Raw genomic sequence first — 12,486 nt, 5'->3', positions numbered from 1 at the left:
TTCATTCCAACATTTTTTCTAACACTCGTTAATTTTACAATATTTCTCTAAATGAATTTTTAAACTTTCTTCCAATCTTCATCCACCGTCTCTTCTTCCTGGTCTCGGGTTCTGTCAGTCCTTTCTATCCATTCCATTTAGTCCATCAACCTGGTGATCTTCTATCTGAGGCTCTTAACTCTTTTCCATGTCCCTTCTGCAGATCTTCTTCATATTTTACTTTATCTTCTGCTGGTCTTGTTCTTAATTTCCTTCCTTTATCGCTGAGGAGTAGATCTCGGGGAGACTCCAACCTAACAATGTCTTTATCCCTTCTCGACAGGTCAGCCCATTCTCCATAGTCAGCACTAAAATCCAAAAGGTATTTCAAGGCATGTTTCAAAGTCCCTCCAAAGTTAAAGGCCCCGACAACTCCAGAGTCCCCCTGGTGCAGAACCAGATCCCAGAAGCCAGAACAGCCCTGCATAGGAGGATCTATCCAATTTCCCATCTCCAATCCAAACAAGACTCCATCTCTCCCAATCTGACTTTCTCCAGGTTCGGTCATCAAAAACAACAGCTTATGCTCCTGCAAGGCCGCGGCTTTCTCCACTTGTATTACTTGAGGTTCAACAGCAACCTCCTCCTTTGTCTTCTGCACAACTTGCCCTGTCAAAGCAGATTCCTGGGTCGGTTCCTGAGTGGTTTCTATATAGGTATTCACTGTTTGTCCAAAATTATTAACTGCAACAGTCATCAAATCCATCTTCTCATGTAGCTGTTCCAATAAAGTGCTTGTCTTGCAAAAAGCAATCACTAAGGCTTCTTCTGGGCACATTCTTGTTCAAGGTCAATTTCTGGTTCTCATGATCTTTAATCTCTACAGCTGGAGAATTCCCCAGATCGACTCCAACAACAGTTTCAAAAGCTCCCTCTAGGGGAAACAATTTCTATTTGTATCTGTCCTTTTAAAAGCAGATCCAGCAACAAAATTACTTTTGTTTTTCAAATATTTTGTTCCTTTTAAATGCAAAAGGAAACATTGGAATCAATATGTTTCTCTTTTTTAACTATCTATCAACAAACGTTTTATTCACAGTCAATGAACTTTCCCAAAAAGTCTGTCTTCCTAGCAACCCGTTCCCAAGTTCAAGGCGGTGGAAATTTATCTTTCTTTACTCTCTCTCCTGCAGGCTTGAACAATCTAAGATTTCCCCCTCTTCTCCTGCTTCCAAGGGGGGTTTAGTAGTTTTAGCCAATGGAAATTTAGTCCTTTGCAAAAGACTTTCCAGACTTTAGCTTGCAATGTCTTTGCTTCAAACTATTTACAAAAGCGGAAGGCAGACTTCCTGTTTAGAACCTTCCCACTTTGGTGCCAAATTAAGATGTTTCATAGTCCAATTTTCCGTTCTACTCATGGGTAGTTGTTTAAAGTCCAATTGTCCACAGGAAAAAGTCAGCGCTCTCCGGCAACAGCAATGCGGCTTCACTCCGTGAAAAGAGCAGTCGATTCGAAGCACCGCGCCGCTCATCCCACGTTGCTCCGGATCCCCAAAACCGGGTTTCCCCGCGAGTAGGGGAGGCGCAAAAGGTGCCTGCAGAATCCCACGTCCACAGGCTTCTCCCGCCTGTTATTTTTGATGGGTCTCCGCCTCACCGTGGCGGTCCAGACCCTAATTTCCACGAAGCGGATTCCTCCCAATCAGAGGAAATCTGCCATTGCCGGAGGCGCTAACCCGGAAGTCTCCCATGGTAGCAACTATTCTTCTCTTGCCAAACCACTAACCACTTCTTAAACTGTGTAAAGTTAAAAGGAAGGTTTTGGTTTTGATGTGTTTCAGAAGTCAGTGTGTTGGTGAAAATTATAGGGTGGGCCCTTAGATCAGTGCACACTGAATTTCTTTTTGTGTGTGCAAGTGTCTGTTGGATCATTGACTGTGTGTTACTGTTAGTGATATAATTTCTGTTCTGTTTTTGTTTTGTGCCCGAGGATGGGAGGAGTCTAGATGCAAATTCAGGATTTCAGCTCCATAGGTGTGTAGGGAAAGAAAACACACATTTTTCTGGGTGTCTCACTGAACACAATGGGCCTTACTTCTGAGTAAACATTCTCAGGCTAAGGCTTCAAGCAATAAAAAGAACAAATAGGGAACCAGCAACTTATCATAATTCGGCTACTTCCTCCTGATTGGCAGTAAGTTTTGCAGTAATTGTAACAGTGGTGGTTTTCTTTTTCTATTCATCTGTCAAACTGCTTTCACCACACTTCTACCTCCTTACCACTTAAAAAAACTTGTACATAAAGCTATGAGTACAAATATAAAACAAGCACCAAAAAGAACAAGTACATTACCTCATACTCTGCCTAAATGAAAAACACACAGTCTTACACAACACCACTCATTTCGAGAGTTAGACCTACAAAATATTCTGTTCATGCTGTTATCATTACATACTAATAAAAGTCCTTCTCTCTTAGGCCACACTTTATATAAGGGTGCTTACAGCACCAGAGAGTTGTATGGCTCTGATTTGGTCAGGGCTCTTTCATCTCACAATTTGGCTGTTACACTGCACATACCTGAGGCATACCCTGTAACGTATAAGTTGAATACAGACACTTTTGTTTTTATGCCTTGGTTGAAAAGGATTGGCCTATATCTGCCCCATGAACACACCCATTGTAGGCCACCTGCTAAGCATTTTGTCCTCTCAGGAGCTCAACAAGGCTCCCATTTTTTTGGAGTCTCAGGGAAGCAGCAACTGGGGGAAGTCATGACCCCAGTGGGTTACCATACATTGTGTGTGTGTTGGCTTGGTGAGCCACAGATGGTGTAGGCCTCCCCTCACTTTATACTGCCTCAACGGCCTTGGTGTGTAACACAGCGGAGGAGAGGAAAGAGCGATGGTTTCCCCTGCCCCTGCCACGCTCCTCGTAGTAGTGCAAGGGCCTACTCAGCGCCAGCTTTTTAACCGGAGCCCAGGAGCTTCCGTGCTTCTGCCCAACCACAGCGACGATGCTCTGCGGCTGTTTGCAAAGCCGATTAGCTACTGAAGGCTAGGGAATGAACACGAAAAGGGGATGCAAAAAAGCAAAAGAAAAACAAAAAAACCAAATAAACAAAAGAGAAACATTGCGTTTTGTTCACAGTGACGATCCCTGCGGTTCAGCCAGCAAGAAACCCGGGTGTGACGCGGAGGACCCGAAGGAGGCCAGCAGACAGGAAGGCAGGTCCGACACCTTGAAGTTAAAAGCCCGGCATGCGGAGCTGCAGGAAGAGCAGGCGGATCAGGCTGCGGGGTGCTCCCTTTTGGTGCAGAAGGCCAGCCTCCACCATACGGGTTCCCCCGTGAGAGGCCAGCGCAGCAAAGGGGCAGCCACATGTTCCCATGCTGCCACTTCCGATTATGAGCTCTCCCTTGACTTAAAGAATAAACAGGTACACCAGCTTCTCCTCATGCCGTGGGAGACGGGGCCGGGGCGGGCTGGGGGCCATTGATCCACTCTCTAGCTTAGTTTCCATGTGCATCACCACTGCCCCGCAGACCACCGCCATTGACGTGGGTTGTGGGGGGAACGGGCATAACAGATGGGGGAAACGACCGTGACTCAGAGGCAGAGCACACGTGTTGCATGCAGGGAGTCCCTGGCTTCAGTCCCTGGCATTTCCATTTAAAAGGAGCAGGTAGCAGACATTGTGAAAGACACCCACACCCACACCCACACCCATTTTCTCTCTGCCTGAGATTCTGGAAAGCTGCTGCTAGCCAGAGCTAGTCCTGGGCTAGATTGGAAAATAGGCTGACTTTCTACATTGCTCTTCAATGTTCCCGATGCAGGATTTCTGCACAGTTCAGCCAGAGGACAAGAAATTTGCCTAAAGGGCGCAGATTTCTGTCACGAAACCAAGACATAGACCAGCTCTCAGTGCCTGTTACTTTTGGCTCACGGTACCCAGGGATACATCATTCACCCCACAGACCCTTCACCAAGCAGTGCTATACAAGCTGCACCCCACAATTCAAAACTGGTCCTCTTACTCATCTGACAGATAGATCAAGGATTGAGGCTTTGCATACCTTACTTTGTCCCCCACAGTGAAAGGTGTCTGGAGCAGAAGAACTGCAATGTATATTCATCACTGCTCCCCACTTTCTAAAGTCAGCCATCCAAGGTCTGCTGTATACACTGCAGTTATCACAGGGGGTTCAAAGCCCAGGGAAAAGAAAACATGTAGATCTGGGTTGGTGTTTGTTAGATCACTGTGTTATGTGCCTGGGTCTAGCAGGGACCTGACACCTGATAATCAACAGAATATCACAACTGCACTGAAGATGAGCTCCTAGATTTGTTGTTTTGCGTGTTGGTCTTTTTTAAAAAATGTGAATAGACTCCTTCCTGTGCCTTTAGCAGCAGCATAGATGGGCTGACAAAATGCAAGGGGCTGAAACATGTCCAGTTATTGCACCTCCATACAGGGAAAATGACGCAGCTGAGATGCACCAGGAGCTGGTTCTTCACTGCATTTCTGGGTGCCAGGCCTAGCTTCTGATCTCATTGTGCGTTTATACATGTTTTTGGCTGCATCTATCACACATCTACCTGGCTGGGAGCAAGTCCCAATGGACTGAATAGATGCACCGAGGATTGTTGTGTTTACTTCTTCATTGTCACTGTTGTTGTTCACCCAGATAAATGTTTTGGCTCCTTCTGAGCATCCATTTCTCCATCCAAAGTCCAAGTTCATTACATTTCTAAACTTCTGCACTGAAACCTGTACTGCAGCCTTCTTCAACCTGGTGCCCCCCAGGTGTTTTTGAACTACAATTCCCATCAGCCCTAGCCCAGCATTATGGGAGTTGTAGTCCAAAACATCTGTAGGCCACCAAGTTGGAGATGGCTGAGGGCTAACGCCGAGAGAGGAACCCATAATGTGCATCCAGCTGTATACTGGGAAAATGATTTTCCAGTTATGCATTGGTGTCATGCCAAAGTTCCAAAGATGCTAGACTGAATTGGGATTTCCAGCTTTTAATCTTTTAAGAAATCCTGGTCAGGAGGTGGCGGTTCCACATCCTACAGAGTCTGACCAGTAGCAGAACCAATGGGTCAGAGCAGCATACTGAGGAGCCAGGCAAGTTGGGGTCGAACCTAGCAGAATCTGATGGAATAGGATAGAACATGGCAGAATCCAAAGTTTACTGGCTAGTACTAGTTTACTGTACCCGTTGCCTGAAGCCTTGCTGGCTGTGCCAGAAAATCCCGACTGGCTAATTGATACGTCTAAGAGAGAAACCAGTAGCTCTTTGCCAACTTGTTTGGAAGCAAAATGGGGACATTCATTCACCTTTTGTAGCCAAAGCAGCATTACCCACATACAGTGTGTTTCTGCATATCTGGGAGAAGTGTGCGAAAGGAGATTTCTTTTAAAAGCACTCCCCTGAAAGATGTTGAATTTCCTAACAAAGGGGGTAAAGAGGGGACTGCACATGCAGTCGCATTGCTCCAGTGACTGACGGTTTGTTTGCATTTTATCTGTTCTGGGCTACGCAGCTGCCATCAGATACACCCTCTTATCTTAGCATCCCCATTCCCTCCTGTCACCAGCTGAGTGGAGCTATAATGCCCCGATCTGTGTGAGTAAGAGCCCCTGACAGTAGCTAAAGGGCGAGTAGCCAAAGGGGAGGCTGAGCTTAAGTGGGGAATGGCATCTCCATGATTTCTTGAGCCTTGGCTGGCCTACTGGCTCAGAGGAGAAGAGAGGAATCTCCTTCACCGCCAGCCAGTCTCAGCTGAACAGAAAGGTTTGTAGGATCATGTAGTTGGGAGGGTCATCTAGCCCAACCCCCTGTAATTTGCATTTCTATGCCTTCTGCAGATAACTGCAATGGAAATAGAGATGTAGAGATAAAAATTCTAACTGGACAGAACGAGGGCAAGCTCAAGATACTGTGCTGCCTGAAGCAAAGGACAAGATGGCACCCTCTCCCATTCTATGTGCAGAAGCCAGCTGGGCTGGCAAGTCAAACTTACCTGAATATTGGTCATGGGTCAGTGTCTTCCACGAAGGCATAGGACAGGCTGTGTGCCACTCGCAGCTTCATCCTCCAAAGGTTATACCAGGATGAATGACTGGGCTGGCTACTTACCCCGTGCGCAGACCAGCTTGCATGCACCACCTGAGGCAGCTGCCTCACTTGTCTTATACCAAGGCTGGCCCTATGCTGAATTTGGCATGCAAAGATTTTTCCTCACTCTTGCAACACTGTGACACAAAAGCAACAAGCTCCACCCCCCAAAAAACCACACAACTATTGAAGGTACAGGAGTCTTACAGTCAACTACATCTGTTCGCCTGACCAACTTGCCCTCTAGCCCGTCAGCTGCTTCATTAATAAACATGGTAAAATATAAGAGGAAATCTACATAAAACTGCTCATAGTCACAGTCATTTTATTTATAAACTACAATTTCCACAAATGCATCTATATTCACAGCAAATGTATATACAAAAAAGAAGTCCAAATGCAGTAGAATAACAACAATGCATAATAGAAAGTATACTTATTGCTACAACAGAACAATAAAAAATACCAGCAATTAACATGCACCAACATTTAAGGAAATGTAAAGCTCACCAATAGGAAAAAAAAATACCTTCACATCCAAAAATTTGACCTAAAGCTGATGACACCAATAACTATCCAGCACCTGCAAAAAGCCAAAATTCCCCCTTGAAATTCAAACTGAAGTAGCTTCCTTAAGAGGGGTAGGGCAGTGCTTCTCACATTTTAGGTGTGGGGGTTTCACCTTGACCCAAGCTGAAACCTAGAAGTCAAGAATCAGCTACAAATTTATTTCTTGAGAAGAAGAGACTGCAACTTTTTCTATGTTGGCAAGCCTTGGTCCAACAGGACAAACTTTAAAAATCCAATCATTTCCTTTCTTTTTGTTTTCTTACTAGTTAAACCCAGAAAAAGTTTGAAAACTGGAGAAGTTCAAATGTTCCCACCACCTCCCTTGAGAAAGGCAAAATGAAGCAACAAGTATAATTGGAAATATATTGCATGGATAACTTTTTTTAAAAAAAATAAAGGATATAGGTGAAATCAAACAAACCCACAAAAAAATCCTGGGAAATGCAGTACAATTGGTATTTAATGAATCTAGAGATGAACAAATTAAATCTACAGTCCGCGATCAAGAATGAAAGCTAAAGCAGTAGCAGAGCTCTGTTCCAGTGAGCAGGCAGCCTCTGAAAAATGGAGATTAACAGCACAATCATGTGCATGGAAATAAGTCCCCCTGTGTTCAGTGGAGCTTACTCTCTGGTAAGCGTGCATGACATCTGCAGTCTAGCTTATTGAAAAATAAGCCAGCTATAGTTTATTCATTTTATTTTTTTTATTTTTTAAAAAGAAAACTTTACTGATTAATGCAGCCTTCATCAACCTGATATCTTCCAGATGTTTTGGACTACAACTTCCACCAGTCCCACCAAGCATAGTGTTGGTTGAGGTTGATGGGAGTTTTAGTCCAAAACATCAGGACAACACTACCAGGTTGGTGAAGGCTGACTTAATAAAAATCTCTATTTGGGGGAAAAAAAAATAGCACAGATAAAACTGAACAGTGTGTGAAACAGAATTAAAAATTAAGAGTCAAAGTCCAGAAAGGCTTGGGTAGAGATATGTGTTTTTAAGAGCTTAAAAGATCATTCCTGCCTCCCGGATTGCCCAAGGGAGGGTGTGGAGCAACCAGCAAGGTCCCCTTAGAAGATCTTGGTTAGGTCCCTACCCGGGGAGGTGGTCTGCTGGTCCAAAGTTGTTTAAGGCCGTAAATGTCAGCAACAGAACCTTGAACTACTTTTGGTAGCTAACAGTGTTTCTGAGAAGGTGGTATCCCATTGTATGGCCTGGTCTTAGCAACCAGTTAGGTCAGATACCCGCTGAACCTAGGTACCAAACCTCTTGTGCATTAGGTCCTATGCATAACTTCATTTTGCACAAGTTTCCACAAGTCTTTATTTTTTGCACTGAGATGCAGAAGTAGAAATATCTGCACGCATATCCCCCATGACGATGAGCCGGACCTTTGGGCCATCAAGCTCAGCATTGTCCCTACGGACCGGCAGTGGATTTCCAGGGTTCCCAGACAGAAAACATTCCCAGGCCTACCTGGAGGTGCTGAGAATTTGAACCTGGGACCTTCTGCCTATAAAGCAGGTTCTCCATCACTGTCATGTCTGTGTCATGCACTTAAACCACTTTCAAACCTGTTTCACCCTCATGGCTCACACAGGAAAACATCCAAGTTGCCTTACACTGAGTCAGATCATTGGTCCATCCAGCTCAGCACTGCATACACTGGTAGCAGGTCTTCAGGGTCGCAGGTAAGAGCCTCTCCCAGTCCTGCCTGCAGATGCTGGGGATGGAACCTGGGACTTTCTGCATGCAAGGCAGATAGAAAGAAATTTCCTGCTACTTTTGCAGCAAGGGCTTAGGCATTCAGTGAAGCCATTTAGGGCTGCCTCCATTATTAAAACAATGTCCCCCCCCCCCGGGAGCATTGCTTAGAAAAGTTTGTGCTCCTGCCACTTATTTAATTCTTATCAGGGATAATTCTTATCCAACAAGAAGCTGGAGGTGTAATTGTATAGTCCAGCCCAAGTTCAGAGTGTTTCAGTTCCTCCATTTTAAATGGAAATGTTAATGGACTGGGCTGTTTGGTGTTTGGTTATTGTTGTTTTTGAAGGGAGGGGTGTTGTTGCTGTTGTTTTTTAGTACCCAATTCAGATTTATGTGGAAGTTCAGTTGGGTTGCGTATTTTTTAATGTTTTGTTTGTTGTTTATGACCACTTTTGTTATGTTGTAGTTATGCATTACTTCACATTATAAGCTGGTTTGAATTGTGGAAAAGCAGCATACAAATAAAATTATTTGTGAATGTATGCATGTACGTACTTCCCTATGGCCCTTTCCCCCAAATCAAGGCTTCCAGTCAAGGTTTGCCTTGCCACGCAGCAGGGAGAAGCAAGAAGGCAGATATAGACAGGGATTGGCGCAGCAAGACTTTTTTTTAAGTGTTGGCCATAGCTGTGATTGTGTGTGTGTCATTTGAGCTCCACTCCAGGCAGCAGGGATTTCTTGGCCTGGCACAGTTCCCAGTTCCAAAAAACCATGTGTCCGTGATGGGGATCTTTGGCACAGAATTCTAAACAGCTTCCCCCAAATGTTAAGGCTACAACATTTAATCAATTAATTGGTTAGACGAGTCTAACTAAAAGCTGCCTGGTTAACCGAGCCACAGATTAGCATATTTTAATTTAAGTACTTAAAGCACACACACAGCTCCCCTATGAGGAAAGGTTACAACATTTGGGGCTTTTTTCGTCAGAAAGAAAGGCAGGTAAGGGAATGATAGAAGTCTGGACCTCTCTTCTTCCTAGCCCAAGCAAACCCACATGGCAACAATGGTGTGCTAGTTTTTAGCCAATTAGAGCTTTTCGTACATAAGGGAGCATTCAGACACATCTTTGTCCAAGGTGATGCCCAAGAAGTACTTCTCAAGGGGCTGATGGCAGCTGGTCTACATGTTACACCTACCATGGGGATTGTCACCCCTATGATGCCAGCTTCTCATCTCTTGAGCCCATCATGTAGTGAGTTCCTTCCTGCCCCAGATGGCAGACATGGCACTCTGCACAAAATACTGTATGTTCTGCTGGGAAAAGATGTTGGAAAGCTATACGATGCAAGCAGGTCACTTGCTCTATTTAATCTAGTCACACAGTCACTGTACCATGTTAAGGGTAGTCCTTTTATTTCAGGCTAGCAATTAAATCTCAAAATTTCAAATGAGAGAGGTTGAGTGGTTCCCATCTATTCACTCCTACACACAAACTCCTAGAGAAGCTGTTGATTCATCAGAAACCTCAAGTGGTCAACCACATAGCTGATGGTTCCTACTATTGTCGCCACCATGACATTTTCAGCTTTATTAATAGCAAGGCATACTTTAATCAGCTTTGTAACAACTAGGCCATACATTCAGGGTTCCAAGCTACACATTACTTAAAAGTGTGCTTATAAGTAGGCTTTCATCCTTAGCAAAAGCTGCTATTGGGGTTCAGATCCACATCAGCACTGCAGTACGTGGTGAGTCTAACCCTTTGTCCCATATTATTTACTCAGCAAAATTGCACCCTGGCGCTGCTGTTTGTCTCCAACAGTGCTATTTGCAGCAAATAGGACCACAGGAGAGACACTTCACTGCACAAGTATTATTTTATATATCTTTCTTTTTTAAATGTATATGCTTTATTTAAATGTGCTTATTTCCTCATGGGAATCTCAGGGCTTAGTGTGAGCTAAGGCTTTAATATGGGGTGCTGTTTTCTTCTTTTTATTCAAATAATCTACATTTTCAAGACAGCCTACAAAGAGAACCATAAAACAAATGTAAAACAGATCAGAAACATCAGAAACAACAGCAATTATCATACAAAAAATAAAAATAAAATAAAAATACAAAAATACAAAATAAAAATAAAAATACAAAAAGACAAAATAAAAATACAAAAAGGTATAAGATCAGTTAATATCCTGGGCAACTCCCCCCCCCTTTTTAAATGTCTAAAACATGGCTCTCCAGGCAACCCGGAGATATTTGATATCTCCGAGTTTCTCAGTTTCTGCGTAACAAGCCTAAGATACAATCTAATTTATGGATATTGTCTGCTGCGCTTATACCATGTGTCTGTTATAGTGGATAATGATTGGTCACGATTTTGGCCTTAAATGTAAATAATTCAATGCTAGTACACGTAACCATTTCCCCCAATGCTAATGCTGAATCTGCCGTGTGGAGTCTCCAGCACATGTTGCCGCATTGTGACTCAGCAAGTTGCACTTTGATCAGGACATGAGAGAGTGCAACCCAGACATGTGCTGAAGGGTTCATATGACCTGTGCAGCATTCCAGCATCATTGTAAAAATGGCAACATGTCAACCAGGCCATCTGAATTCATCCTAAATCATTTGCTTCTACTGTCCATCTCATATACTGGATAAAATGGGGTTGCAATAATGTTTTATTCATTAGAGTAGAGCCCAGTGGGCAGAAAGCGTTTAGTCCTCCTAATCACTCCTAGAACTTGGGAAATGGAAAAAGAGATGCTTTAATTATTCAGAGAAAGACCCTCAGCCCAAACTGATTCTGACTTATTGACAAAATCCATCCCTTAAGACATCCAAAAATAATTTGGGGGAAGTGGCACAACTCTATGCCACTCAGAATTCTGGCCCTAATTCTGGCTGCCTTCACGGGCAGCTAATTGTGCTCAACTGTGTCCCCATATGGCCATGTGCATCAGCAGATGCATCCAGCCAGTTCAGTGGGCCCTAGATAAGCACTGTGATGTATAGACATGCACATCAATATGTGCACATATACTTGTATCAGCTGCACCTGTGGAAGCTTGCTTTCACACACACGTCCTTTGCTGCCCCTGTTTCTAGTAACTGCTGATAGACAAGGCAGGGGAAGACGGAAGGAAATGTGCACTTCTGCAAAACCTCAGGATTCCCCCAAGCCTGTTGATACCTCTCTCCTGCAAGGATAGTGCCATTTTGGCTACATATGCAACAGCATTCATAACCTGAGCATTGGAAATAGAGGGAATTGTGTACATACTTGTGCAGGAGAGAAATAACTGGGGTGGACATTTCTTGAGAATCATGCAGTGTGATGCTCAAACTTATTCAGATGTACCTATGGGACCGCCTCTCCTGGTATGTCCCACAGAAGAACTGCAAATAAAAACAGAGAGGTTAGGCTGGCCTCAACTAGAGCCAGGGCTTTCTCGGCCGCGGCTCCAATCTGGTGGAACGCTCTGTCACAAGAGACTAGGGCCCTGCAGGACCTGACATCTTTCCGCAGGGCCTGTAAGACAGAGCTGTTCCACCAGGCCTTTGGTCAGGGCGCAGCCTGACCCCCTCCGCTGGCAATCTGCACAGAATTTTGTTTAATGGTTGCCATCAATTTGATTTTAATTAATTTTTATAATGAAAGGTTCTTAGAATGTTGGATTATTTTGATTGTTGTTAGCCGCCCTGAGCCCAGCTTCGGCTGGGGAGGGGAGGGTATAAATAAAATTTATTATTTATTATTCTAAGTAATGGCATCATTAGTAAGGGCAGAGAGCGGCTGGTGTTCCTGTGGCAGCATGATCAGTTGGGTTCCCATATGGTAGTCTGCTTATCAATGCAAAGGTGATTTCCATCACTTGGCCCTCCCTCTCCAATTCATTCATTTTATTAATTGAAATCTTACAAACCCCCGTTTCCTCCAGAACTCTGAAGAAGAACAAAGTAATTTATCAGGCGAAAGAAGAACGAAGCCAACCCTGGTCTCAGTAAATCTCTACGGGGATAATTAGTGTCCATCCTTTCAACTTTCTTCACCAATTCCATCCATCACCTGCATTAGCACCACCGCTGCCATT

The 12,486-nt window shown here is 44.1% G+C and overlaps 1 protein-coding gene across 8 annotated transcripts in view; it reads left to right on the top strand.

Moving 5' to 3' along the window:
- The window catches only part of IQSEC3 (IQ motif and Sec7 domain ArfGEF 3), a 147,504-nt gene that overhangs the window by 97,829 nt on the left and 37,189 nt on the right, over positions 1-12,486 (top strand). For all 8 annotated transcript variants that reach the window (XM_081209852.1, XM_081209857.1, XM_081209858.1 and 5 more), the window contains one exon: positions 3,131-3,419. In XM_081209852.1, the coding sequence (XP_081065978.1) occupies positions 3,131-3,419 (289 nt within the window). The remainder of the gene's footprint in view (positions 1-3,130; positions 3,420-12,486) is intronic.

This window comes from Podarcis bocagei, assembly GCF_964188305.1.
Source record: "Podarcis bocagei genome assembly, chromosome: 10".
In the NCBI taxonomy this organism is placed as follows: Eukaryota; Metazoa; Chordata; class Lepidosauria; order Squamata; family Lacertidae; genus Podarcis; species Podarcis bocagei.
This window is presented reverse-complemented; position numbering and strand designations above follow the sequence as displayed.